Source organism: Neoarius graeffei, chromosome 6 (assembly GCF_027579695.1).
Source record: "Neoarius graeffei isolate fNeoGra1 chromosome 6, fNeoGra1.pri, whole genome shotgun sequence".
Lineage (NCBI taxonomy): Eukaryota > Metazoa > Chordata > Actinopteri > Siluriformes > Ariidae > Neoarius > Neoarius graeffei.
This window is the reverse complement of record NC_083574.1, coordinates 76,014,704-76,041,584: the sequence shown is the minus strand read 5'-3', so window position 1 is coordinate 76,041,584 and position 26,881 is coordinate 76,014,704. Positions and strand designations below refer to the sequence as shown.

The 26,881-nt window shown below is 42.4% G+C and overlaps 1 protein-coding gene across 5 annotated transcripts in view; it reads right to left on the bottom strand.

Annotated features, from left to right (window-relative positions):
* si (sucrase-isomaltase) overlaps positions 1–26,881 on the bottom strand; it is a 484,577-nt gene that overhangs the window by 66,058 nt on the left and 391,638 nt on the right. For all 5 annotated transcript variants that reach the window (XR_009654900.1, XR_009654901.1, XM_060924052.1 and 2 more), the window contains 8 exons: positions 23,822–23,918; positions 21,660–21,772; positions 11,311–11,436; positions 11,022–11,150; positions 4,761–4,874; positions 4,587–4,649; positions 4,194–4,307; positions 3,206–3,296 (listed from right to left, as the gene is read on the bottom strand). Coding sequence is in view for 3 of the 5 variants with exons in the window: in XM_060924052.1 (XP_060780035.1) it covers positions 3,206–3,296; positions 4,194–4,307; positions 4,587–4,649; positions 4,761–4,874; positions 11,022–11,150; positions 11,311–11,436; positions 21,660–21,772; positions 23,822–23,918 (847 nt within the window). In the remaining 2 variants the exon portion in view is untranslated. The remainder of the gene's footprint in view (positions 1–3,205; positions 3,297–4,193; positions 4,308–4,586; positions 4,650–4,760; positions 4,875–11,021; positions 11,151–11,310; positions 11,437–21,659; positions 21,773–23,821; positions 23,919–26,881) is intronic.

The window sequence follows — 26,881 nt, the reverse complement described above, 5'->3', positions numbered from 1 at the left end:
TGATATTCAGTTCATGGACAGATGTCCTGACATTTTCCCTTAGAATTCACAGGTGTAATTCAGAATTCATTGTTCCATCAATGATGGCAAGTCATCCTGGCCCAGATGCAGCAAAACAGGCCCAAACCATGATACTACCACCACCATATTTCACAGAAGGGATAAGGTTCTTATGCTGGAATGCAGTGTTTTCCTTTCTCCAAACATAACACTTCTCATTTAAACCAAAAAGTTCTATTTTGGTCTCATCCATCCAAAAAACATTTTTCCAATAGCCTTCTGGCTTTTCCATGTGATCTTTAGCAAACTGCAGATGAGCAGCAATGTTCTTTTTGGAGAGCAGTGGCTTTCTCCTTGCAACCCTGCCATGCACACCATTGTTGTTCAGTGTTCTCCTGATGGTGGACTCATAACATTAACATTAGCCAATGTGAGAGAGGCCTTCAGTTGCTTAGACGTTACCCTGGGGTCCTTTGTGACCTTGCCGACTATTACACCCCTTGCTCTTGGAGTGATCTCTGTTGGTCGACCACTCCTGGGGAGGGCAACAATAGAGATTTTGCAGTCACGTGACTGGAAAGTACACAGCTGCCATCTTGTCGGTAAAAAACACCGCTGAATACTGCTGCACTCATGTACAGAATGGATCAATTTCAACCGACGAACTACACGGCTCATTTTTCTAATGAACAGATAACTAGATATATGTCTAAAATAAACGATCTACAGATTAGTGACCCTTATGGCTTACCGGACGGAGTTTTCATGACCGGATTTTGAACTGCCAGCGGAATACCCAGACATGTATAATTACCTCATTAACTTTCCCTTGCTGTTCAGTGGTGAAGCACTGCGTGCTTATAAATCTCTGGACAGTTATCTTTACAGAAATTCAGGATTTGTCAGCGACTCAGATGTGGCATCTTGTAAACAAGAATCCTCATTGGATGGGTAAGTCACTTAAGTATTGAGTATAGCACTGACCAGCCGATTATAGAATAGAATAAGGTAATTCCAGCTGTAATTCCAAATCGTCCGTGTTGTTTACCATGGATCTGGCATTGGAGAGAGAGAGGTTTAGCAGTGGAGGTTTGAGTGGCTGTTTTCTGAGCTTAGTCAACAGGCCAGCTCTGCCTGCAGCCTTGCTTTTGCTTCCTCTCCCGACGCCGCCTCCTTCGCTTTGCTTCCGATAACAATCCACGGAGACCCCGCTGGTCTCGCTATCTCGTCCAGAATGTTGTGCATGTGATGGAAATCGCTACAAACCATCATTTTCTGCTGGAAACCCATGTCCAGTAAGTCCATACAGTTGTAGTGGATATTGAAGTCCAGTACAGACGAACAACACGCAAAAATACACAAAAAACATAAAACGTGCACAGGTAGGGAGAGCTTGTAGCCACAGCCGTTGTAGTAGAATTGTATATAGTAGGGTTTTCCAGAAGAAAAGGCAGAAGTAAAAGCAGAAGTAGAACCAGAAGTAGAAGTAGAAGGCGGAAATATGGTGTTTGACTGACAAGATGGCGTCTGTCACAATCTGGATCGGCTGTGACGTCACATGCAAGTGCTCCTCATCTCATCTCATTATCTCTAGCCGCTTTATCCTTCTACAGGGTCGCAGGCAAGCTCATTGTCTTGAATTCCCTTACTTTGTACACAATCTATCTGACTGTGGATTGGTGGAGTCTAAACTTTTTAGAGATGGTTTTGTAACCTTTTCCAGCCTGATGAGCATAAACACTTTTTTTGAGGTCCTCAGAAATCTTTTGTTCATGCCATGATACACTTCCACAAATGTGTTGTGAAGATCAGACTTTGAGAGAGCCCTGTTCTTTAAATAAAACAGGGTGCCCACTCACACCTGACTGTCATCCCATTGATTAAAAACACCTGACTATAATTTCACTTTCAAATTAACTGCTAATCCTAGAGGTTCACATACTTTTGCCACTTATGGATTTGTAATATTGGATCATTTTCCTCAATAAATAAATGACCAAGTATAATACTTTTGTCTCATTTGTTTAACTGGGCTCTTTTTATCTACTTTTAGGACTTGTATGAAAATCTGATTATGTTTTAGGTCATATTTATGCAGAAATATAGAAAATTCTAAGGGGTTCACAAACTTTCAAGCACCACTGTAAGAATGGGACAACATTTCTCTTTCAAAACTACAGCAATTGGTCTCCTCAGATCCCAAACATTGACAGAGTGTTGTTAAAAGTAGAGGTGATGTACTGTAACACTGTGGTAAACATGCCCCTGTCCCAACTTTTCTGAAATGTGTTGCTGACATCAAATTCAAAATGAGCATACCAGTATATTTAAAAAAAAACAATAAAATTTCTCAGTTTCAACATCTGATACGTTTTCTTTGTTCTATTTTCAATGAAATATAGGGTTTCATGATTTGCAAATTATCACATTGTTTTTATTTACAGTTTACTCAGCATCCCAACTTTTTTTTAGAAATGGGGTTGTTGACTATCAACTCATCCTTAGTCCTATCAAATGCTTAACTTTACTTCAGGAACATTCTGTGGATACATTTTGTGTGTTATGTAAACTATCATGATGAAAGAAAGATAAATATAATTTGGCACTCAGGCTGGTTCATTGCAAACTTTATATGCTATGTTGATTTTCTACATTACACCAATGAAGTGTTACCTTTTTTGTTGTATGTTTGTTTTGTTGCCATTATTTATTTATTTATTTATTTATTTATTTATTTATTCTGAATGCTTCATTAAATTTATTCAATTCACAGAAGCTAGATAAGTAAAATATTTGAAGTTTAGTCAACTACAGAGTTATTGGGATCCTTGAAGTGATATTTTCAAATAAACATTACAGAACAATTTTCATTAAACCAATTAAACAAACATTTCATTCACAAAATCACTCATTTCTTTTTCATAGGCACCCCAGGAATACCTGAAATATCTGTGAACAAATAGTGACTCAATTAAAAAAAAAAAATCAAAAATAAATAAATAAAAATCTGACTTTGAATCTAAGGGTAGTTCACATGCACAAACCTAAGAATAGGAAATATATACATAATGTGTGTGTGTGTGTGTGTGTGTGTGTGTGTGTGTGTGTGTGTGTGTGTGTGTGTGTGTTTTCAGCATGAAGGAGAAGAAGCTAGTGACCTTAGAATTTATACCCTAAAAAAAAAAAAAGAGAAATCTTATCTTACGTGGCATGTATGGTGGATCATCATAGATTGCCGGGCCTAGACACATTCCTCCAACAGTGCCATCGACAAAACTAGCTGGCTCATTCATGTCCTTCACACATAATAACAGAAAGTCAAAAATCACTGCAGCAATAGTAATATCCTGACTGATATGGAGCTGCTATTTATTTTATATAACAGCATGGCTCTAACAATATTTCCAGTCATTATATGAACAACATGTTTATATTACTCATTCTCATAGGTTATTGTTTCAATCGTAACAGCTCACTCACAGTGACTTGCACAGTGGACATGCAACATAATCTAAAAGTAATAAACATATTCTCAAAAAAGCATGCATAACTGTTGATGTGGTGAAGGTTTTTTTTTTTTGTGAAGAGATATTTATAAAACATTTATGGAAGGAGTCTCCAGTGTCAGTTCTTTCTAAGAGTCACATGCTTTATAATTTTTCTTTTCAGAATTGGACAGTCTCCAGGAGGGTTTTGCCTCAACTGACCTGATTACAGAGTTGGTACAGTAGTCTAGCCATAAAGGATTTACTCAGTAGTTAGCCCTTATGTGCTAGTTACATGTGCTCATGATAATTTCAGACTCAAATTATGGTATTAATAAAAGTCATGATTGAGGGATGAGTGTTACTAGCCTAGGTAATGGTGTCAAGTTAATTTTGTTCGAAGTTATTAAAATAATGCAGAAATACTACTTTCTCTTCATCTCTTTAAAAATCAGGTTACACTTTTTTTCTAGCATATACTGTATCAAACTATAACATTAATGGTACACCACAACTACGCTATATATATATATATATATATATATATATATATATATATATATATATATATATACACACACACACACATACATATACAGTATAGATAGATAGATAGATAGATAGATAGATAGATAGATAGATAGATAGATAGATAGATAGATAGATAGATAGATAGATAGATAGATAGATAGATAGATATAAACTTACGATCCACAGGCCATCAAATTTAATTTTTGTATAGAAGTCACTGATTTCGTTCTGCCACCACAATGCTGTACTGTTCCGGAAAAAGTCTGGGAATGCTGCATAGGCTCTGTAGAGCTGAGTGAGATGAATAAATCAAACACAGACACACACAGACAGTTGATTGTGTCTGCAATGGGTCAGCTATGATGAGTTCCCATTACGCCTTTGTACTCTGATTGGATCCATGACTGAGTGACAGATCCCAAATCATCACTGATCACGCTATCAATTTCACAATTACAGCACATTGTACAGATGATTACAATATTATAAGGATTTATGAGGAAAAAGTACTAGATAATGGGAGATAAAATATAGCATATCAGGTTGTTGATTATAAATGGACAAGTGTACCTCTACTTGTGTCTCCCAGTCCAGAGAGTCATTAACAGTGACATTTGGATAGTCAGGCCATACCTGTAAAAGAAAGTTAGTTGGAAATAGTTAAAACAAACTTCTGCCACATGAAAGCTTCAGGTGATTGTAAATATTTTGAATATATTCAGATTTTGTCTGTGGATGCTCTACTTTTCCCCAGACGATGCCTTCACCCAACTCAGCTGGCCATTTAATAAACACGTCTTTAGCAACACCATTGTCGAAGGCAGGATAATCAGTCTCATTGCCTGAAATTGCAGGATCCTAAACAAAAACATTGCATAAGTAAACTTTAAGGACAGGAACAAACTATTAGACATTTACTAATATAAAAATATGGGCCATACACAAAAGGGTCAGTCATGAAAACCAAGCTCAGAACAAGAGGATGCAAGTGCAGTTGCAATGGGTTTTAATGAAACTTCACACAAGCAAACAAATCCAAAACAGCAGGAAGAAATGTAGTCAATAAAGAGGCATAGGTCATGTGATTTGCAAACAGGCATAAACAAGGTAATCCAAGTATTTGAAATCCTAAACCCGGCACTTCTCCAGCATTCTAAGTCACAGTTAATGTTAAACAAGGCTGTGTTCTGACACCACTGCTCTTCAGCATCTATCTGGTTGCTGTCACACTCCTCTCCAGACATGCACTTGATGTGAATGACAGTACATATTCGTGATCATCGGGAAGGCAATATCTTCAATCTCCATCGTTTTGCCCATTCCAAGACTTCATCAATCAACATCTTCGAACTCCAGTATGCTGACGATAGTGTGGGCACTTCCCTCCTTCCAGCTGGACTTCAAAGGATCATTGCATCCTTAAACTTGGCCAATGAATGGATAGGGCTTGATGTCAACATGCCAAAAACGCTGACCCTGCAAACTTCATTTTATCACAATGAGCCTCCAGTGGCCATCACTGTGCAAAGCAGTGCTGTACTGAAGAACACAGACTCCTTCACATACCTGGGAAGCATCATCTCTGATCACGCTTAACTCAATGAGGAGATTACCTATCAGATCAAGCAAGCATCTTCTGCATTCAGCCATCTCCACAAGTGCATATTTATAAACCACTATCTTCAGAACAGCAGAAAAGTCACCATTTACCACGAAGTATGCATCTCCACTCTTCTGTATGGATGCAAAGTGTGGATGCTAGACAGAAGACAAGTCAAGACCTTGGAAGCCTTCTATTTCCATTGTCTTCAATGCATCCTTGGAGTGACCTGGGAGGACAGGATCCCCCACATGCAGATCCTAAGCAGCGCTGGTTCCACCAGTGTTGAATCCATCCTTCTCTGTTGAGTTCTTTGTTGGACTGGGCATATGGTTCAGATGGACACCACTTAACTTCCCTGTATGATCTTCTATGGGCAGCTAGCTGAAAGAACACATCCCTGCAGTGCACCAAAGAAACAGTGGAAGGACTTCCTCAAAAAATCCATGAAGTCTTGTTACATCCCTCTTGGAGATCTCAAAATCCTCATTGCCAATCATACCACTTGGAGATGGACTATTGCTGAGGGGGTCCCTCATTTTGAGCAAAAGAAAACAAGGATCCATGAGGAACAACCAGTAGCAAAATATAGGTGGCAACTCAATCCTTCAGAACCAGCAGGCCATTTCCCTTGACTTGACTTGACTACACTGACCCTGGATCTGTGAATCTCGTATCGGCCTTCCCATGTCAGGCCATATCCCTGCATCTACTGATGGGCAGATCTTTTTACTGGGCAGTGGGAGATTAAATGTCCAGACTGTCCACAGTAAAAACAGGAATTACTAGTGCATCTCAAAAAATTAGAATACCATGAAAAAGTTCCTTTTTTTTCATAATTTAATTCAAAAAGGTAAACTTTCACATATTCTTTCATTACATGTAAAGTGAAATATTTAAAGCCTTTTTTGTTTTAATTTTGATGATTATGGCTTAGGGGCGGCACGGTGGTGTAGTGGTTAGCGCTGTCGCCTCACAGCAAGAAGGTCCTGGGTTCGAGCCCCGGGGCCGGCGAGGGCCTTTCTGTGCGGAGTTTGCATGTTCTCCCCGTGTCCACGTGGGTTTCCTCCGGGTGCTCCGGTTTCTCCCACAGTCCAAAGACATGCAGGTTAGGTTAACTGGTGACTCTAAATTGACCGTAGGTGTGAATGTGAGTGTGAATGGTTGTCTGTTTCTATGTGTCAGCCCTGTGATGACCTGGCGACTTGTCCAGGGTGTACCCCGCCTTTCGCCCGTAGTCAGCTGAGATAGGCTCCAGCTTGCCTGCGACCCTGTAGAAGGATAAAGCGGCTAGAGATAATGAGATGAGATGAGATTATGGCTTATAGCTCATGAAAATCAGAAATCCAGTATCTCAAATTATTAGAATATTCCCTAAGATCAATCAAAAAAAGGATTTACAATACAGAAATGTCCAACTTCTGAAAAGTATATTCATTTATACACTCAATACTTGGTTGGGGCTCCTATACCATGAATTACTGTATCAATGCGGTGTGGCATGGAGGTGATCAGTCTGTGGCACTGCTGAGGTGTTATTGAAGCCCAGGTTGCTTTGATAGTGGCCTTCAGCGTATCTGTATTTTTGGGTCGGGTATTTCTCATCTTCCTCTTGACAATACACCATAGATTCTCTATGGGGTTCAGGTCAGGCAAGTTGGCTGGCCAATCAAACACAGTAATATCATGGTCAGCAAACCATTTGGTAGTAGTTTTGGCACTGTGAGTAGGTGCTAAGTCCTTCTGGAAAAGGAAATCAGCATCTCCAAAAAGCTCATCAGCAGATGGAAGCATGAAGTGCTCTAAAATCTCCTGGTAGATGGCTGTGTTGACTTTGGACTTGATAAAATACAGTGGACCAACACCAGCAGATGACATGGCACCCCAAATCATCACAGACTGTGGAAACTTCACACTGGGTTTCAAACACCTTGGATTCTGGGCCTCTCCACTCTTCCTCCAGACTCTAGAACCATGATTTCCAAATTAAATGCAAAATGTACTTTCATCTGAAAAGAGGACTTTGGACCACTGAGCAACTGTCCATTTCTTTCTCTCCTTAGCCCAGATAAGACACTTCTGACATTGTCTCTGGCTCAGGAGTAGCGTGATATTAGGAATGCGAAAGTTGTATCCCCTTTCTTGAAGATGTCTGTTCGTGATGGGTCTTGATACACTGACACCAGCCTCAGTCCACTCCTTGTGAAGCTCTCCCAAGTTCTTAAATCAACTTTTCTTGACAATCCTCTCAAGACTGCGGCCATCCCTGGTGCTTGTGCACCTTTTCCAGCCACCCTTTTCAGCAATGACCTTTTGTGGCTTACCCTCCTTGTGGAGGGCATCAGTGATCATCTTCTGGACAACAGTCAAGTCAGCAGTCTTCCCCATGATTGTGGTTGTGTGTACTGAACTAGACCGAGAGATACACTGTGTTCATACTGTTTTACTCAAACTCGAAATGAAATATTCTAATATTTTGAGATGTTTTTTTATGTTTTTGTACTGTATGCCATACTGATTAAAATTAAAATAGAAAAATGCTTGAAACATTTTAGTTTATGTGTAATGAGTCTATAATATATAACATTTTCACTTTCTTAAATAACTGATGGAAAATATTGAACTTTTTCACAATATTCTAATTTTTTGAGATGCACTAGTAGTTTCTCAACAGCGTCTTCTTTCCTCTGGGATTACCTGGGTCCTGCCTAATTGCATGGGCTCCAACTCACCGGGGGTGGCACCCTCTGATGGAGAGGTGACGATCCTGGGTTCGATGCTTCGGCTCCATGTCCGATTCCTTCTCCAATTGCACTGCAGAAGGGGTGCATCCACCTGACCAACCAGATCTATCAAGCCATCCAGACTGTCAGGAAGGTTGTGAGATACAATCTCATCCAAGATGGTATTGTTTAGCCCATGAAAGAAGGCATCATACACACATTCCATTCAACTGTTGCGGCAAGAGAATTCAATGGCACAATCATGAACTGAACAGGCACTTTGCTTCAGCCCCATCAGCTGTCTCGCTGCCTCCCTGCCCTTGGGGGACTGGTCAAAAACTTTCTGCATCTCCTCAGTGAACTCCCTGAAACTTGAACAGCAAGGCACCCTGGCATCCCAAACAGCTGTTCCCCATTCCCATGCCTTTCCTTTTAAGAGTGTGATGACATAACTATATGGGAGCTCTCAGATGGGAAGGCTGATGTCTAAAGTTCCACGGCCAAGGAGCACTATGAGGGGAATTAACGGCAGGTCCCTGGTGCACCATCATACAGCTGTATAGCAGGTAGTCGAGCCTCATGGGTGGGGTGGGGGAGGTAACTAGAGTGGCCAGTTAACTAGTTGGAGCTGGGTGCTGGTCAGCCTGCAATTGAAGCCTGAAGGCTCTCCATCTATGAGGAGAGTCTTTTTAGGGTATCGGTGATGGAAGACATGCTCTGGTGAACAGCTATGATCTCTTGCTGATGAGATCCGAGAACAGAGCCCTGCTTAGCCAATGCAGATTTGAGAGCATCATAGTCAGCTGGGTCCATGGGGTGGTGGATAAATTCTGTCATGACCCAAAGGTCATGGGAACAGATTGGACCCAATGTGCAGCTACTAGAAATGAACTGAGGCATACCTGATGGTAAGCTCATGAGGAGAACAGGCAGGAAGCAGGTGTAGCAGCACAGTCTGAAAATCTCTTTGTAAAATCCAAGGAAGAAAGAGCAGAGGCAGAGTCACAGGTGACAATCCCAGGAGAAAAATGGTGCCAGGAAAAAAAAAAAGAGTCCCAAGTCAAAGTCCCAGCCAAAAATCCCCAAATCAGTAGGCAAAAATATTAACCCAAAAAAGGTAATCCAAATCAGGCAACCAAACATGAACTTGACAAAACTTAGCGGTGAATAATTCTCCTTGGTGTGTTTATATAGAGTGGCTACCAGCAAATGCATAGCAGGTGTGCTAGTGCAGTGCGGGGAGAATGGGAAAAAATGCAGAGTGGAGCGCAAAGGTGCAGGTCAGGATTTGGAAGTTCCAGGCTGGATCATGACAGTACACGTCCACATTTTTTACAAAAAAATTTTAAGCAATTTTATATGGGTACACCACAAGATAAAACATGTAAGATGAACTGTCCCACCTCTCCTCATCTGACCATTTTGGGGGGGAAAAATCCTTAAACGAGTTTTTTTTCTTTCCCCAGAATTTAAGTTTAATACTATATATGGTACCTCAAGGCTGCACACTTTAATGTTTAACAAATCCCCAATTCACCAGCACACATTACACCAAATAATGGAGGTGGACTGTGAATAGAAAATACAAGTTTTGTTTGAGAAAAAGATTTTCCTGCACATACCTTGCTGCAGTGTCAAGCTTTATGGCTCCAAAGGAAGTAGGTTACTCTATGATGCAACATCTAACTTCTGATGTACGTAATCTAACAGTACTGACACAGATACTCGTAAACAAATGTCCCTTGTCATAGCAACACAATTTTTGCTGGCTTAAAAGATCACTTTTCTCAGTGAATAAAAACAAACAAAATGTCACATTAAAACAATGAAAAAAAACAAATAAAAAAACCAAAACAAAAACACTGCGAGTAGTCAGTGATGGCAATTGCCAGGTGCCTGTAGTTATTGACAGGGCTGACTTATCAGCAAGTTTAAGCTTTGATAAATCCTGATAGATCATTGACATTACTCTTTGGACTTTTTTGGATGTGGATTTTTTCATGTCTTGGTAGGTCAACTGGTTTGAATATCATTTTGCAGGTTTGACCCACCAGATGTGGGTCACTTGGGAGGTCTGCATGTGTCATGCAGACATTTTCATTAAAAATGAATTTGGGGGCATCGTGGCTCAGGTGGATAAGGTGCCATAACATAAATACAGGGACCCGGGTTTGATTCCGACCCGAGGTCATTTCCCGATCCCTCCCCATCTCTCTCTCCTGCTCATTTACTGTCTCTACACTGTCCTATCCAATAAAGGTGAAAAAAGCCCAAAAAAAATCTTAAAAAAAGAATTTAAAAGCACTCCATTTAGCTTGATGCAAGCTGGATGGCTATAATGGCTTTGTTTCGATTCACAAAGGACATTATCATGATCGAAAAGAAACGTGACAGATAATGATTGTATTAACAAGGGTAATGCTTGAATTTAGGTTTTGCTTAAATTTGATCAACCAATCCCAAAAATTGATTTTGACATGAGCCTACCTTAGCTAACAATCGTATTATTAGCTAGATATTGTTTGTCGAGGCACATTTTTATATAAGCATACCTAGTATATGAGTTTTCTACCAAGCTAGTTAACATTAATGTACAGTAGTACTATGTGGTAGTGTTTGAAAATGACTGATCAATGTTAACACTGACCTCAGTGAGAAAAATGAAAATAAATGCCCCCATACCAGGATGAAGACAAAGCGCATGCCCTCCCCTCTCATTTTCTCCACTAGTTGAGGAAGTTTGCTGAAATCCTTATCGAGCACAAAATCCAGCTGCCTCTCCATGTAGTCAATATCTGCATACTGCACATCCTGTCAGGAACCAAACGCCACAATCAGTACTCTTATCTCAGGTGTATCTGTGTGTTACTGTGTATCTGAACACATGTTCATGAATTTTAGATTTGAAATTTATCATGATATAAAAATTTAAATGGGAATTATATTGAAAATGGGATTATAAATTTCTTACATAAGGAATACCAGCGCTCATCATATCAGCATAAAGTTCTTCGATTTCTGAATCATTAGCATAGCCATAGCGACAAAGCTGGAATCCCAGAGCCCAATAAGCTGGGAGAACTGGATGACCAATCATCTGTCAAAAAAAAGGTCAAGTTAAGTCAACCACACACAGCTCGTATTGAGTCTCCACACACTGACATTTCTAAAGTAAAAAAAAAAAAAAAAAGATCTATTATGGTATTGGTAATACTTCACGAATGCTAAGTTACAAAAAAAAAAAAACCTGCACTCTAGCTAACAGTATGTGAAACTTCAAAAGTTCAATGCATGCTGCATTCATTGGCTAAATCAGATCACATGTGTTGTCTTTATGTTTTTTAATCTAAAAATAATCAGTTTGTTTTTGTGGTGGCAGTAGGGGTGTGTTTGAGCATCAACTGTGAATGGGGAGGAGTCAGGTTGAACCAGCAGGTAACATGTGATGAGTTACACCTGTGTCTAATTACTGGCTGTCTATTAACATGTGTCTTCTGTGTGTCTTTCATCCATCCATCCATCCATCCATTATCTGTAGCCGCTTATCCTGTCCTACAGGGTTGCAGGCTAGCTGGAGCCTATCCCAGCTGACTATGGGTGAGAGGCGGGGTACACCCTGGACAAGTCGCCAGGTCATCATAGGGCTGACACATAGACACAGACAACCATTCACACCTACAATCAATTTAGAGCCACCAATTAGCCTAACCTGCATGCCTTTGGACTGTGGGGGAAACCGGAGCACCCGGAGGAAATCCACACGGACATGGGGAGAGCATGCAGAATCCATGCAGAAAAGCCCTCATTGGCCACTGGGCTCGAACCCAAGACCTTGCCGTGAGGCGAGAGTGCTAACCACTACGCCACCATGTCGCCCACTGCTTTTGACCAGGTAAAAGTAATTGATGGTCAAAACCTGCAGCCTAAAATTGCACTTTTCTTTCTGCATTTTTGTATCATTAAGGATAGGATATAATGAGTGATGCAGGACACTCAAGCTAAGGAAGAGATGACATAGTGGTTTGTTCTGAACCTTTATTCCATGTGCTTCATCATAATCCTATGGCTGGGCGCTTCAGTGAAGACAAAACACTAAATCATTTCATGGTCCACTTCTATTGGCCAGGAACTCGTGCTGATGTCTGCAGGTGGTGTGCAGCTTGTCATGAATGCCAGCTGGTTAATTTGGCAACCATGCCAAAAGCACCATTGCTCCCATTACCATTAACCAATATCCCCTTCAAAAAAAAAGCATGCATCTTGTCAGGCCATTAGATCAATCTGCATGTAGAGATCGCTTTGTATTAGTCATAGTGGATTATACAACACAATACCTAGAAGCAGTGCCTCTGCACAATATCTCTGTACATAGCGTTGTGGAGGCAGTCTTCTGCATTATCTCCCAAGTCTGGATTCCGAAAGAAATCCTGACTGATTAAGGCACTATTTTTATATCATGTACATTATGCAAACTCTATCAATTATTGGGGATTAAGTCAATTCATACAAGTATTTAGCATCCACAAACAGACAGGCTGGTTGAGCAATTTAATCAAATGCTTAATAACATAATTTCTAAGTTCATTCACGGGGACACTAGAAACTGGGATAAATGGTGAGACCTTATGTTGTTTGCAGTGTGCAAGGTCCCACAAGCCTTCACTGGATTTTCCCCATTTGAATTGTTGTATGGTGGGCGGCATGATGGTGTAGTAGTTAGCACTGTCACCTCACAGCAAGACGGTCCTGGGTTCGAGTCCAGCGGCTGGCAACAGCTTTTCTGTGTGGAGTTTGCATGTTCTCCCCGTGTCAGCATGGGTTTCCTCCAGGTGCTCTGGTTTCCCCCACAGTCCAAAGACATGCAGGCTAGGTTAATTGGTGGCTCTAAATTGACCGTAGGTGTGAATGTGAGTGTGAATGGTTGTTTGTCTCTGTGTCAGCCCTGCAATAACCTGTAGAACAGAAGGGTGTACCCCGCCTCTCACCCATAGTCAGCTGGGATAGGCACCAGCTTGCCTGCGACCCTGTAGAACAGGATAAGCGGCAACAGATAATGGATGGATGGATTTGCTGTATGGGTGCAAGCCTCATGGAATCTTAGACATCATAAAAGAAAATTGGTAGAAGGGACTGTAGGAGTGGGGGCATGGTTGAGTGCCTGTTTGTGAATCGAGGGCAAGGCCATGGAAGATGAGTGGCAAAGTGATCACACCTATGTCTTATTAATGATGTGTGTGTGTGTGTGTGTGTGTGTGTTTTGCAGTGATGGCAGAGGGCTTATATGGTGGGAGGAAGCGGACAGGAGAGCTTCCCTGCATCCCATCCTTGTGTGTGTGTGTGCACACATGTAAGAACAGTTTAACTTTCAAGCTGAAAAGCAGAAATAAGTGTCTTATGATTAACCCTCTTGTGACAGTGCTTCAGTGTTCCCCCATCACAGGGACTTTTACACTGGTGCTGAAACCCGGGACTCTGAAGTGGACAGCCGACATGGAGTCCTCCCTGTTTAAAGACCTCATCCATGCCCTCGCTGCTGCCCAACAGAGCCAGCACCAGGCACTGGGTGTGCTGCATAATGGGCAGAAACAGTGCTTCGATGTGCTGCTGCAGGCTCAGCAAGAGGTTTGGCAGGCATTCCGGACCCTGCTTGCATTAGCAGAGACCCCAGCCATAGTGTCAGCAGGCTCCCCCTACATCATGCTGATGAAGCTGGGGCCCCATGACGACCCAGAGACCTTCCTCACTCTCTTCAAGCAAGCCACAGAGGCATGGTGGTGGCTGCTTGAGCAGCAAGCAGTGCACCAACTGCCGCTCCTGATCAGGGAAGCAGAGCTCACCACACAGCAACTACCCCTGGTGAACAGCCTGGAGTATCTGGGCCTGAAATGAGCCATACTGCAGCATGTTGGCCACATGCCCAAGCAACATCAGCACTTCCTCATGCTGACTCTGGAAGAGGTCAGCTGGCCCTTCGTGTTTGGCCAGCAGCACCAGGATGCCTGCTGGCAGTGGCTGAGGGCAGAATATCATGATGCTGAGGGGATAATTGATGTAGTGGTGCTGGAACAGTTCATCACTCCACTGCCAGAAGGAACAGCAAAGTGGGTCCAGTGCCACTGCCTGCTGTCACTGGATCACACCATCACACTGGCGGAGGGCCATCTGGTGGCAGTTCCAGTGGCAGGTGGGCATCCTACCTCTTATCTCTCTTGCTCACTCTCTCTTCCTCCTGCCTTTTCCCTAGCCCTGCATCACAGAAATGGGGGCTGACCCCCCGCAGCCAGCTCACCAAGTCCATGCCCCCTCCCCCCCTTGTGTGTCTGTATCTCCTCCCCTGTAGGTGATTGGTCTCTGGTACCACCTGTGCAGAGGTGAGGCCCCAGCTAATGTGCTTGTGCTGCGGGGATACTGGGCACTTCCAGAACCAGTGTCATGCAATGAAGGTGGGGGCAGTGGTCTGGATCCCTGATGTGAGAGACCACCCCTGATTGAGTTGGAGTGTACTGCATGCCAGTAAGTGTCCAAGGGGACACATACCATGCGTTGGTGGATTCAGGCTGTAATCACACCTCCATCCACCAAAGCTTGGTGCAAGGTGAGACATTGGGTACAACACATTTGGCGAAGGTTCTGTGTGTGCACAGATATGTTCACGAGTACCCATGGGTGACTGTCTAGGTCTAATTTCAGTGGAAAAAGCATAATATGGAGGCAGTTGTTAGTCCACACCTCACCTACCCATTAATCCTGGGAACAGATCGGTCGGGGTTTAAGTATTTAATGGAGCGAGTAGTGGTGGGTGGGTCCAACTGTAACACATCATTGGGATCCTAATGTAGCATTGACTGGGGAGGCTATCCTAGAGCCATCTATGTCAGCTCCGCATCATAGTGACATGCAGAGTCCCTGGCCCTCTTCTCTCTCTCAGGGATTCTCAAGCAGGTTTCCCTTTTGAGCAGGTGTGGAATGAAACTTTGTGACCTGCTTTTGACCAAGTGAGAGTAATCAATAGTCAAACCCTCCAGCCCAACATTCACTTGCCTGCCTGTACTTTTGAACAATTAAGGACAGGCTGTATTGAGTGATGCAGGACACTCAGACCGGTGAAAAAGTGACACAGTTTTTGGTCCCAAAGAGCCACAGGGAACTTGTATTCCATGTGGCTCATGGAATGGCAGGACACCTAGTGCAGGATAAAACATTGGCCCATTTCTACTGGCCAGGGATTTGTGTGGATGTCTGCAGGTGGTGTGTGGCATGCCGTGAATGCCAGCTGGTGAATCCAGTAGCCACCCCAAAAGCACCATTGTGCCCTCTTACCCAATTGAGATCCCCTTTGAAAGAATTGGGATGGATCTCATCAGGCCATTAGATCAGTCTGCACGTGGGCATCACTTTATTTTAGTCCTAGTGGATTATGCAATGCATAATCCAAGAAGCAGTGCTGCTGTGTAGCATTTCCACATGCAATGTCACAGAAGGATTATTTAAAATTCTCCCAAGTTGGGATTCCGAGAGAAATCTTGACTGACCAAGGCACCACATTTATGTCATACACCCTTCGCAAACTGAGTTATTGGGGTTAAATCAGTCAGTACAAGTATCACCCACATACTGATAGCTTGGTAGACCAATTTAACCTAGCCCTAAAAAACCTAATTCACAAGTTTGTGAGTGAAGACACATGTAACTGGGACAAATGGCTCAAACCCCTGCTATTTGCAGTACAAGAGGTTCCACAAGCCTCCATGGGTTTTTTCCCCATTTGAATTATTGTACAGACATAAACCAAGTGGCATCCTAGATGTCATATGTGAAAATTGGGATGAGGGACCTTCTAAAAGTAAAAATGAAATTCAATACTTTCTTGTCCTGTGTGCAAAACTCCACACACAATCATTCACCTAACCCAGGAGAATTTGTGGAAGGCACAGGAATGTCAGTCCCAGCTATATAACAGGGGTATGTGCCTGCAGGCGTTCACAAGAGAAGAAAAAGTGTTCATGCTTTTACCCATGTCAAGCTCTAAATTGCTCTCCAAGTAGCAAGGACCCTTTGAGGTCACATGGTGAGTTGGGGACATTGACTATGAGGTGAAGTGAATGGACAGAGGTGGGGCATTGCAGATATACCACCTCAATCTGCTTAAACTATGGAACAAGGGGGTCCCCATGGCATTGGCGATGGTGGTTCCAGAGAGAGAGGAGTTGGGACTGGAGGTAAAAACAAATGTAGACGCTCAACCCACTCCGATCCCCTGTGGATACCACCTCTCATCATCCCAACTCACGGAGTTTGCCAAGTTGCAAGCAGAGTTTTCTGATGTGTTCTTGCCCCTTCCCAGTCACACCCACCTCATAGAACACCACACTGAGACACTTCCAAGGATGGTGGTGCATAGCCACCCATACACAAGAAAACCATAGTTTGGGATGAACTCAATGCCATGCTCAAAATAAGAATAGTCATAGAGTTGCACAGCAATTGGAGCAGCATGGTGGTCTTGGTCCCCAAGGCCAACGGGTCAGTCCAGTTCTATGTGAACTACAGAAAAGTCAATGTGGTGTTGAAATTCAACATGTACCCAATGCCTCGCACTGATGAGTTGCTCAATTGGATAGGCATGGCTCATTTTTATTCAACACTGGATTTAACAAAGGGATATGGGTAGATCCCCTTGACTCCCCCATCCCATGAAAAACTGAGGGTGAGAAAAGGGGATGAGACAGTTCCTGGGGCTGGATGGCTATTATCATAGGTTTGTGCCTAACTATTTGGATGCCACCAGCCTGTTGACTGATTTCACTCAAAAGGGGGCACCAGATCCAGTCCCGTGGACAGAGCTGTGCCGACGGGCTTTCACCCAAGTAAAGGCTACACTGTGGAGTGAGCCACTATTCCACTCCCCTGACTTCTCTCTCCCCTTTATTTTACAGACTGACACATTGGACAGAAGGCTGGGAGCCATTTTGTCCCAGATGGTGGAGCTGGAGTAGTGGCCAGTGCTGTACATTAGTTGCAAATACTTGGTGTGAGATATTAAGTACAGTATCATTGAGAAGGAGTGTCTGGCCATCAAGTGGGTGGTCCTCACTCTCTGATACTACCTGCTGGCACATTCTTTTACACAGTTTGGATCATTCCCTGCTCCAATGGCTCCACCACATAAAGGATGCCAATGTGTGGATCACCCTTTGATATGTAGCTCTGCAGCCTTTCAAATTCGAGGTGGTCCACAGGCTGGGGGCAGAGTGGTGGTGGCAGATTACTTCTGCTACTGGTGGGCAGACCCTTTTAACAGACAGACAATGATAAATTAAATGTCCAGATTTACCACAGTAAAAGCAGGACCTGGTCTCACGGCCACACTTTCTCTTTGAAGTGACTTGAGTTCTGTCTAACTGCATGGGCTCAGATTCAGTAGAAGCAATGGCTTCAGATGGGGGGACAGCAGCCCAAGGCTTGAAGCTAAGGCTCCTTCTCAGGTTATGCTGGCATAAACCGGTGTCCACCAAACCTGCAAGCTCCACTAGGCCATTGAAAGTCTCTGGGAGATCCTGAGGGTTGATCTCATCCAAAATAGAGCTATTTAGTCCATGAAAAAGGCACCATACAGGGCACTGGTGTTCCAGTCCATTGCCATAGCTGAAGTGCAAAATTTGATGGCATAGTCATAAACTGGCCAGCTACCTTGCTTGAGCCCCGTTAGTTGCCTCACTGCTTCCTTGCCCTTGGCTGGCCAATCAAAAACTTTCTGCATCTCTTCAGAAAACTTCTTGTAACTTGAAGCCTTGAACAGGGAGCCTTGGCAACCCAAACTGCTGTTCCCCACTCCTGAGCTCTTCTAGTCAAGACTGTGATGACATATGCAACTCAAGACCTCCCAGCAGGGAAAGCAGAGGCCTGAAGTTCCATCAACAAGGAGAAAGGAAAATGAACAAGGACCAGGTTCTGGGCTCACCATCATCAGGTTGCAGGGCAGGCAGGCATGGGTCTCAGTGGGGTTGCAGTGCAGAGACAGCTGTTGAGCTGATAGGCGCAGGTGCTGGCTGGCTGGAGATAGAATTCTGAAGGCTCTCAATCTGAGACAAGAGTATCTGCAGTGTCTCCATGATGGACATCATGCTCTGGTGGACAGCCATGATCTCCTGCTGGTGGCATCTCAGAATCGAGCCTTGTTTGAATAATGCTGCTCTGATCACGTGTCCGTCTGCTGAGTCCATTCTTTGGCAGTACTATTGTCACTTGGTAATGGCCGTAGGTGCAGGCTAGACCCAATAAGCAGACTTCATGTGTACAGGAGTACAGAATAGAAGAGTCTTTAATGTGTCTAACACAAAGCAAAAAGAAAAATGGGCTGCAGCAAGCTAAATATCTGAAAAGCTAATAATTAGAACATGAGTTAGTTCAAAATCAGAATGAAGAAATAATCCTGAGTGTGCACAGTGTGGAGAGAAAAAATAGTCTAAAGAATCCAGAGCACAACTCCAAAGCAGAACAATGAGCTCATAATCTGGAGAACAGTCAGCAAAGAAGTAATCCAAACAGTAGGCAAAAAATAATCCTAAAACACTCTGCAAAGTATCAAATGAGAAATAAAACCATAGATTAGCAGATCAGAGACAGATGTGCAGGCCACAGTGCAGGGAAGGCTTGGGGTAAAACATGGGGTGGAGCACAAGCCCTGAATCAAGACCTAGAGGTTCCAGGCTGGATCATGACGTTAACACCTTTATATAAAAGCAATAAGCCATGAGATGATGTTTGTGTGTGAGACAATTTTTTTTTTATCATACAGAGGGGGTTATAGGTAACCCTCTTGAGATTTTCTCTTCTTCTTCTATTATTATTATAATTATAATAATAATAATAATAATTATTATTATTATTATTATTATTATTATTATTATTATTATTATTATTATTATTATTATGTGCGATTTCTGCTTATCATACATGTGCCAACATTGCTAACAAGAAAAGCCTAGCAGACTCAAGGGAAAACAATTCATTTATTAGTACAACCCCGATTCCAAAAAGGTTGCGACAAAGCACAAATTGTAAATAAAAATGGAATGCAATAATTTACAAACCTCAAAAACTGATATCGTATTCACAATAGAACATAGACAACATATCAAATGTCGAAAGTGAGACATTTTGAAATTTCATGCCAAATATTGGCTCATTTGAAATTTCATGACAGGAACACATCTCAAAAAGTTGGGACAGGGGCAATAAGAGGGTGGAAAAGTTAAAGGTACAAAAAAGGAACAGCTGGAGGACCAAATTGCAACTCATTAGGTCAATTGGCAATAGGTCATTAACATGACTGGGCACAAAAAGAGCATCTTGGAGTGGCAGCGGCTCTCAGAACTAAAGACGGAAAGAGGATCACCAATCCCTCTAATTCTGCACCGACAAATAGTGGAGCAATATCAGAAAGGAGTTGGACAGTGGAAAATTGCAAAGAGTTTGAACATACAGTATCATCATCTACAGTGCATAATATCATCAAAAGATTCAGAGAATCTGGAAGAATCTCTGTGCGTAAGGGTCAAGGCCGGAAAACCATACTGGGTGCTTGTGATCTTCGGGCCCTTAGATGGCACTGCATCACATACAGGCATGCTTCTGTATTGGAAATCACAAAATGGGCTCAGGAATATTTCCAGAGAACATTATCTGTGAACACAATTCACCGTGCCATCCGCCGTTGCCAGCTAAAACTCTATAGTTCAAAGAAGAAGCCATATCTAAACATGATCCAGAAGCACAGACGTCTTCTCTGGGGCAAGACTCATTTAAAATGGACTGTGGCAAAGTGGAAAACTGTTCTGTGGTCAGACGAATCAAAATTTGAAGTTCTTTATGGAAATCAGGGACTCCGTGTCATTCGGACTAAAGAGGAGAAGGACGACCCAAGTTGTTATCAGCACTCAGTTCAGAAGCCTGCATCTCTGATGGTATGGGGTTGCATTAGTGCATGTGGCATGGGCAGCTTACACATCTGGAAAGACACCATCAATGCTGAAAGGTATATCCAGGTTCTAGAGCAACATATGCTCCCATCCACACGACGTCTCTTTCAGGGAAGACCTTACATTTTCCAACATGACAATGCCAAACCACATACTGCATCAATTACAGCATCACGGCTGCGTAGAAGAAGGGTCCGGGTACTGAACTGGCCAGCCTGCAGTCCAGATCTTTCACCCATAGAAAACATTTGGCGCATCATAAAATGGAAGATACGACAAAAAAGACCTAAGACAGTTGAACAACTAGAATCCTACATAGACAAGAATGGGTTAACATTCCTATCCCTAAACTTGAGCAATTTGTCTCCTCAGTCCCCAGACATTTACAGACTGTTGTAAAGAGAAAAGGGGATGTCTCACAGTGGTAAACATGGCCTTTTCCCAACTTTTTTGAGATGTGTTGTTGTCATGAAATTTAAAATCACCTAATTTTCTCTTTAAATGATATGTTTTCTCAGTTTAAACATTTGATATGTCATCTATGTTCTATTCTGAATAAAATATGGAATTTTGAAACTTCCACATCATTGCATTCCGTTTTTATTTACAATTTGTACTTTGTCCCAGCTTTTTTGGAATCAGGGTTGTAAAACACTAGCATATATTAGTGAAAAAGATAGCGCCATGTTAACAGTACAAATAAAAGAGCTTTAAGTCTTAAATTAACTGATATTTGATTAAATTATAATAATCTCACAAATTTAATTAGTACATGTCCATATGACACTGCACATTATCACAAAATGTATTTGCATTGCAACTGCAGTTAAAGATATTTACTGCTGATCAGTTTCCTTATATGCAGATATTTGTAGATCTTAACTAAAGTATGAAAACTGTTATTTATACTAATACATAGGAAGGCAAATATCAAGTGTACATCATAATTAGCAGCATCCCATTTTTTTTCTTCCAAAGGGACAACAGTACCATTTTTCTCACTATTGGCTCACAAGGCTGAAGTTCACAAATTTACAGGTCGCCTGAATAGAGTCAGTGTGAAACAAATATAACAGCACCCAAAACAAATGTAATTTTCACATCCTGTGCCCTTACCTCAACAGATGATGCAAAATCTCAAGCCAGACACATATAAACACACATAGGTTGATATAAAGCTGATATAAATATCAGAGTTTTACAGTCTTCTTTCCACTTTCCAATGGCATTCTATTGGAAATGAATTTTTTGTCTATAGTCCCCTTGACATTGTGAAAAAACAATCCTGTCCTCAAAAAAATAAGCCTACACACACACACACACACACACCCACACTTACTGCAGTGTATTCTTGTACCACCAGTTCTGGAGTGGGACCCATGAACATGTAGAAGTCGAGGATACCGCCAATGGTGCGGTAAGTGAGAGCGGGAGTCGGTTGAAGTGTCACATCTAAAACATATCAACATATTAATATTTCTCTTGATTAATTTGTTCCAATATACATTACTAGTTGGCCACACTCATTCATAGTAATGATCTAAAATTCCAGAGCATGTCCAAAATTTTTGTCTGGTACTATGATAAAATTTATTGTAGCACTGTGTTCTAGCATTTTCATGCTCAGATGTTGCCCAATGTAGAGTCAAAAACTGTAGCGACACTTTTTTTTCCTCCAGTGAGCAGATTCAAATCGTGGTTTCAAATACTCCCTTGTTTCTATGACCAGCACCTCAGACACTCTGCTGCTTCTCCTATCAATGAATCACCCATCTAAGGATAGAAACCATCCAGATGTCCCTTCCTGTGCAGAGTTGTACAACCGAAAGTGTCACAAATGAGTAATTTATGGCATGGGAGAAGAATGTGTAGATTTACACAGATCAGGGTCGAACTCTATGGAATCAATTTTGTGCCAAAATGTTCATACAATACTTTTGAAATATCAAACAAAAACGACAACTCAAAATACAAAAAAAAGAAAAAAAGTCAATTTTTTTAGACTGGCAAACAAATTATTCGTGTAATCGTGCAAAATATCAGTCTATTACTCTTCAGAAACCTTTTATTTTTGTTCCGCGTCTTTCTCAGTTTTGTTTGACGTAATTTTTGGTTGCGATTCCAGCTTTCTCGTTTGCGCTCCCTGACTTTTGCTTGCAGTTTTGGCACAAACTTCACGTGTGGGTGGGCTGTCCAGGAATGCATTCCCATTGGGTAACTTGTGTTTGACTGACAGCTACGCTCAGCCATTCCCCGGAGGCTGTTGCGGCCATTTCCTACTCGGATTTTGGCGGACTGTTTGACGAGTGACCGATCCATTGACAGTAAACAAGGATCGAGTGTTTACCGTCAATGGATCGGTCACTCGTCAAACAGTACCATGTTTCACTGTGTATGGGATTGTCCGAAATTGAAAAATTATTGGAAGTCAATTGTCCAGACTGTATCTGAGATAGCTGGAGTACAGGTGCCATACCAACCAAAACTATGTGTACTAGGCATATATCCAAAAGACTTTGCTGTTAATTCAAAACAGTCAGTGTTAATTGACTTTGGACTCCTGCAGGCCAGGAGACTGATAGCACTATTCTGGAGGAAGATGGAAGTACCTTCAATAAATCTATGGGTGAGGGAGATGACATCTTGTGTTGTACTGGAAAGACTGAATTGTATAACTAAAGGACGGGCAGGAGAATTTGAAGAAATGTGGAAACCTATACTGGACTTTCCTGGGCGTCAAGAAACACTATCACTGTGATGCTGCTGTGTTGTGTGTGGGGTTTTTTTCTTCTTCTTCTTCTTCTTTTTGTGTGTGTGTGTGTGAGAGAACAGACTGATTAATTTTATTTCATGCTTATTGTTATTGTTTATTCCTGTGTTAATGTTTTATATGTAAAATTCTATAAAAACATTGGTTAAAAAAATCCAATTGTAAAACTGCAACAATATGTATCCTCAGATCCCATATGATTAAAAAGTGTTATTAAAAGGAAAGGTGATTTAATAAAATGGTAATAATGGACCTGAAGTAAGCAGTTCATGTGAGGAAACCCACCAACATCCCAGAATTGAAGCTGTTCTGTACAGAGGAATGGGCTAAAATTCCTCCAAGTCAGTGTGCAGGACTGATCAACAGTTACCAGGAATGTTTAATTGCAGTTATTGCTGCACAAGGGGCTCACACCAGATATTGAAATCAAAGGTTCACATACTTTTGCCATTCACAGACACGTAATATTGAATTATTTTCCTCAATAAATAAATGACCAAGTATAATATTTTTGTCTCATTTGTTTAATTGGGTTCTCTTTATCTACTTTTAGGACTTGTGTGAAAATCTGATGATGTTTTAAGTCATATTTATGTAGAAATATAGAAAATTGTAAAGGGTTCACAAACTTTCAAGCACCACTGTATGTACAAACACAGAGTGAGAGAGAGAGAGAGAGAGAGAGAGAGAGAGTGAGTGAGTGTGTGCGCGCATGTGAGTGACACACTCACCCATGGCATTGCTGTTGAGCAGCAGGACTCCATGAGCATGGGCACTTGGCTCCAGGCCCATGTAGAAGGGATGCACTCCGTAGCAATTCATCTTATCCTGCAGAGAGTGAAAATAAAATAAATAAAGGACTGAAGGTGTCAACATTTCTTTTTTTCTGCCATCAGTGGGACAACATCTCTACATTTCCTGAACTACCTGAAAATTAAAATATGAAGATCTAGCTAGGAGGAAAGGCATACTTAAGAGGTTTTGTTTGTTTGTTTTCCCCCCATGTTTACCTTTAAAGTGTCTGTAAACTCTGGTATCTGGTTTAAGATGTTCTGAAGGAAAAAGTCACCCTGCTGGATTTGCAGCTATCAAGCAAAGACTAACTTAGGATTTAAATTAACTCTCTGAGGACGTAGATTCTATTTAAGTATAATGCTGTTCAATTCAAATGTTTTATTATGTGTGTCTTTTTGTTTTTCTTTGTTTTTTTATGTTTTAAGATGCACCAGTCATTGATTGTTTCCTTCCTTTTTTCCTTCCTAGTTTAGTTGTAATGTTCTATTTTTTCCTGGTTTTGAGAGTTCTCTTCCCATTTGGAGTCTGCAAAAAGGATTCACCTTAATTAATGACCTCTTATTATTATGGGTTCTGACTACTGCAGCTGACTTTGACAATGATTCTCTCAAAGGCATAAATAATAATATCCAACCCCCGCTGCCCTTACACCAGTGCACATGCTGTATTACCATTCATATTTTCATACAAACTTGATCAGGATTTTTTACATCAGGCTCTCTCATTAAATATGGAGGAATGTATTTTCTACCTTTGTAATTTATACAGTTTATATATGTAACGCGGGCGTAACAAACCAGACGATCGCGGATTATGAATGAACTCAAAGTTTTAATGAGCACAATGGAAAAAGACAATGTACAACAGCCAGGCCAGGTCAATACTGAGAGATCTAAAACAGTAACGAGGGCTAGACAAATGGTGGTCAGGAAACAGGCAAGAGTCCAAGAACCGAGAATCAGTGAATCTTTGGCTCTTGCATCTTTGTAGACAGTCTTAGCAGCTGCTTGCGGAGGCACAGTAAGCACGTTCATGACTGATTCTGCCAATGTTGGAGAGGCACAGACGATTGCATTTGTGGCGAGGGAAGATCGGTCCATCGAGCATGGAGGATGAAGACACACTGTCTTTTCTGTGCTGTCGCTTTGCCTCGTGGTCACTGCACTGCTGTCTCTTGTATGCTGAGGCTCCCTTGTGGATTGCTGCCCTCCATCTGCTTCTGTCGGTGGCTATTTTCCCTCTGGTGTTGGGGTTTATCTGAAGGTTCTTCATGGTGTCTTTGCAGACATCCTTAAAATGGAGTTTGGGACATCATCGATGTCATTCACCTCCAGCCAGAGTGCCAAACAGGAGCTGCTTGGGGATGCGGGAGTCCTCCATCCGCCTGACGTGACCCAGCCACCTCATCCACCTTTTGCTCAGGATGGTTGCAATGGTGAGATATCTCGAGCACTCGGGTGTTAGGCACTCGGTCCTGCCACTTGGTGCCAAGGATTTTCCGGAGACAGCGAAAATGAAGTGTTGAGTTTTCGCTCCTGACCCTTGTACTTGGTCCACGTCTCTGATCCATACAGAAGAGCGCTCAGCACGCACGCGTCATACACATGGATTTTTGTCTTGGTGGTGAAGTACTTGTTTTGCCAGACTCTCTTTGTTAGCCTGCCGAAGGAGGTGGCTGCTTTGCCTATTCTGCAGTTGATTTCCTCATCCAAGGAGACAGAGGTAGTGATGATGGAGCCCAGATAACAGAACTTCTGGACAGTGTCAAGGGGCTTGTCATCAAGTCTTATTGGCTTTTGTGTGTTGTCAGGTGTGCCTTGATGGAGAACAACAGTTTTCTTCACACTCACAACCAGGGAAAAGGCCTTGCAGGTCTCGTTCAGGCTGTTGACCATCTCCTGAAGGGTGGTGGGGTTGTGAGCAACAAGTGCAGGATCATCTGTAAACAGCAGGCCATGCAGCGTTGTCTGTCGGATTTTGGTTTTGAAACGGGCGAGGTTGAACAAAGAGCCATCAGTCCTCCAGTGTAGGAGTACATCCCCTTCAGAGTTCTGGAATGCTGTTTCTAGCAGTATGGCAAAGTAAATACAGAAGAGGTTAGGAGCCAGTACACACCCCTGTTTGACCCCACTTCTAATTTCAAAGGCCTCTGATCTTACTCTGTCAAACTGGATTGTGGCTTTCATTCCATCATGGAAGGAGGATATGAGCTTCAGTAGGGTTAGTGGACATCCAACAGCTCTGAGAACTGTATACAATCCAGATCTGCTGACCATGTCAAACGCCTTGGTTAGGTCGACAAAGGCGATGTGGAGGGGCTTCTGTTGTTCACGGCACTTCTCTTGCCATGAACAACAGAAGCCCCTCCACAATCGAAACATAAGGGCTAGGCGAATCGTAATCGGGAAACAGGCAATGATCGAAAAACTGAGAAGCAAGAGAAACGGGTGAACAAACACAAGGGGTAGGTGAAACAGGAAAAAATGGAAGGCAAAAAGGGTCATACACAGGTAAACAATCAGAATAATAATGCTCAATAGGCTCACAAAATGTAGAGGCAATACTGTGTGATGAACAAAACAAACAAAGGGGTATAAATACAAGTGGAAACAAAAAGGTACAGGTGATGATGATGATTAGAACTTGGGGGAGCCACTCCTAGGAAGTGGCTCCAGGTTGGCTCCACATGGTAGTGACTGGTGTGTGAGGGGGATTGTGGGAAGTGGAGTCCTGAGTGTTGGGTGAGCCCGACAGTACCCCCCCCCCAAGGAGGCCAAGGGATGAGGACCACCACCACCCACGCTGCCGGGAACACTCCTGAGCGAGCCATCAGAACTGCCACAGTGCTGGCCAGAGGGCCATCGCCGTGGACGACCTCTGGAATCACTGCTGCACAGACTTCCGAGAGGGCTGGACACACGGCGCTTGGGGCAGCCCCTAGGCCGAGGCGCGGGCTTCTCTGGATGACGCTGATGGAACTCTTCCACCAACCCTGG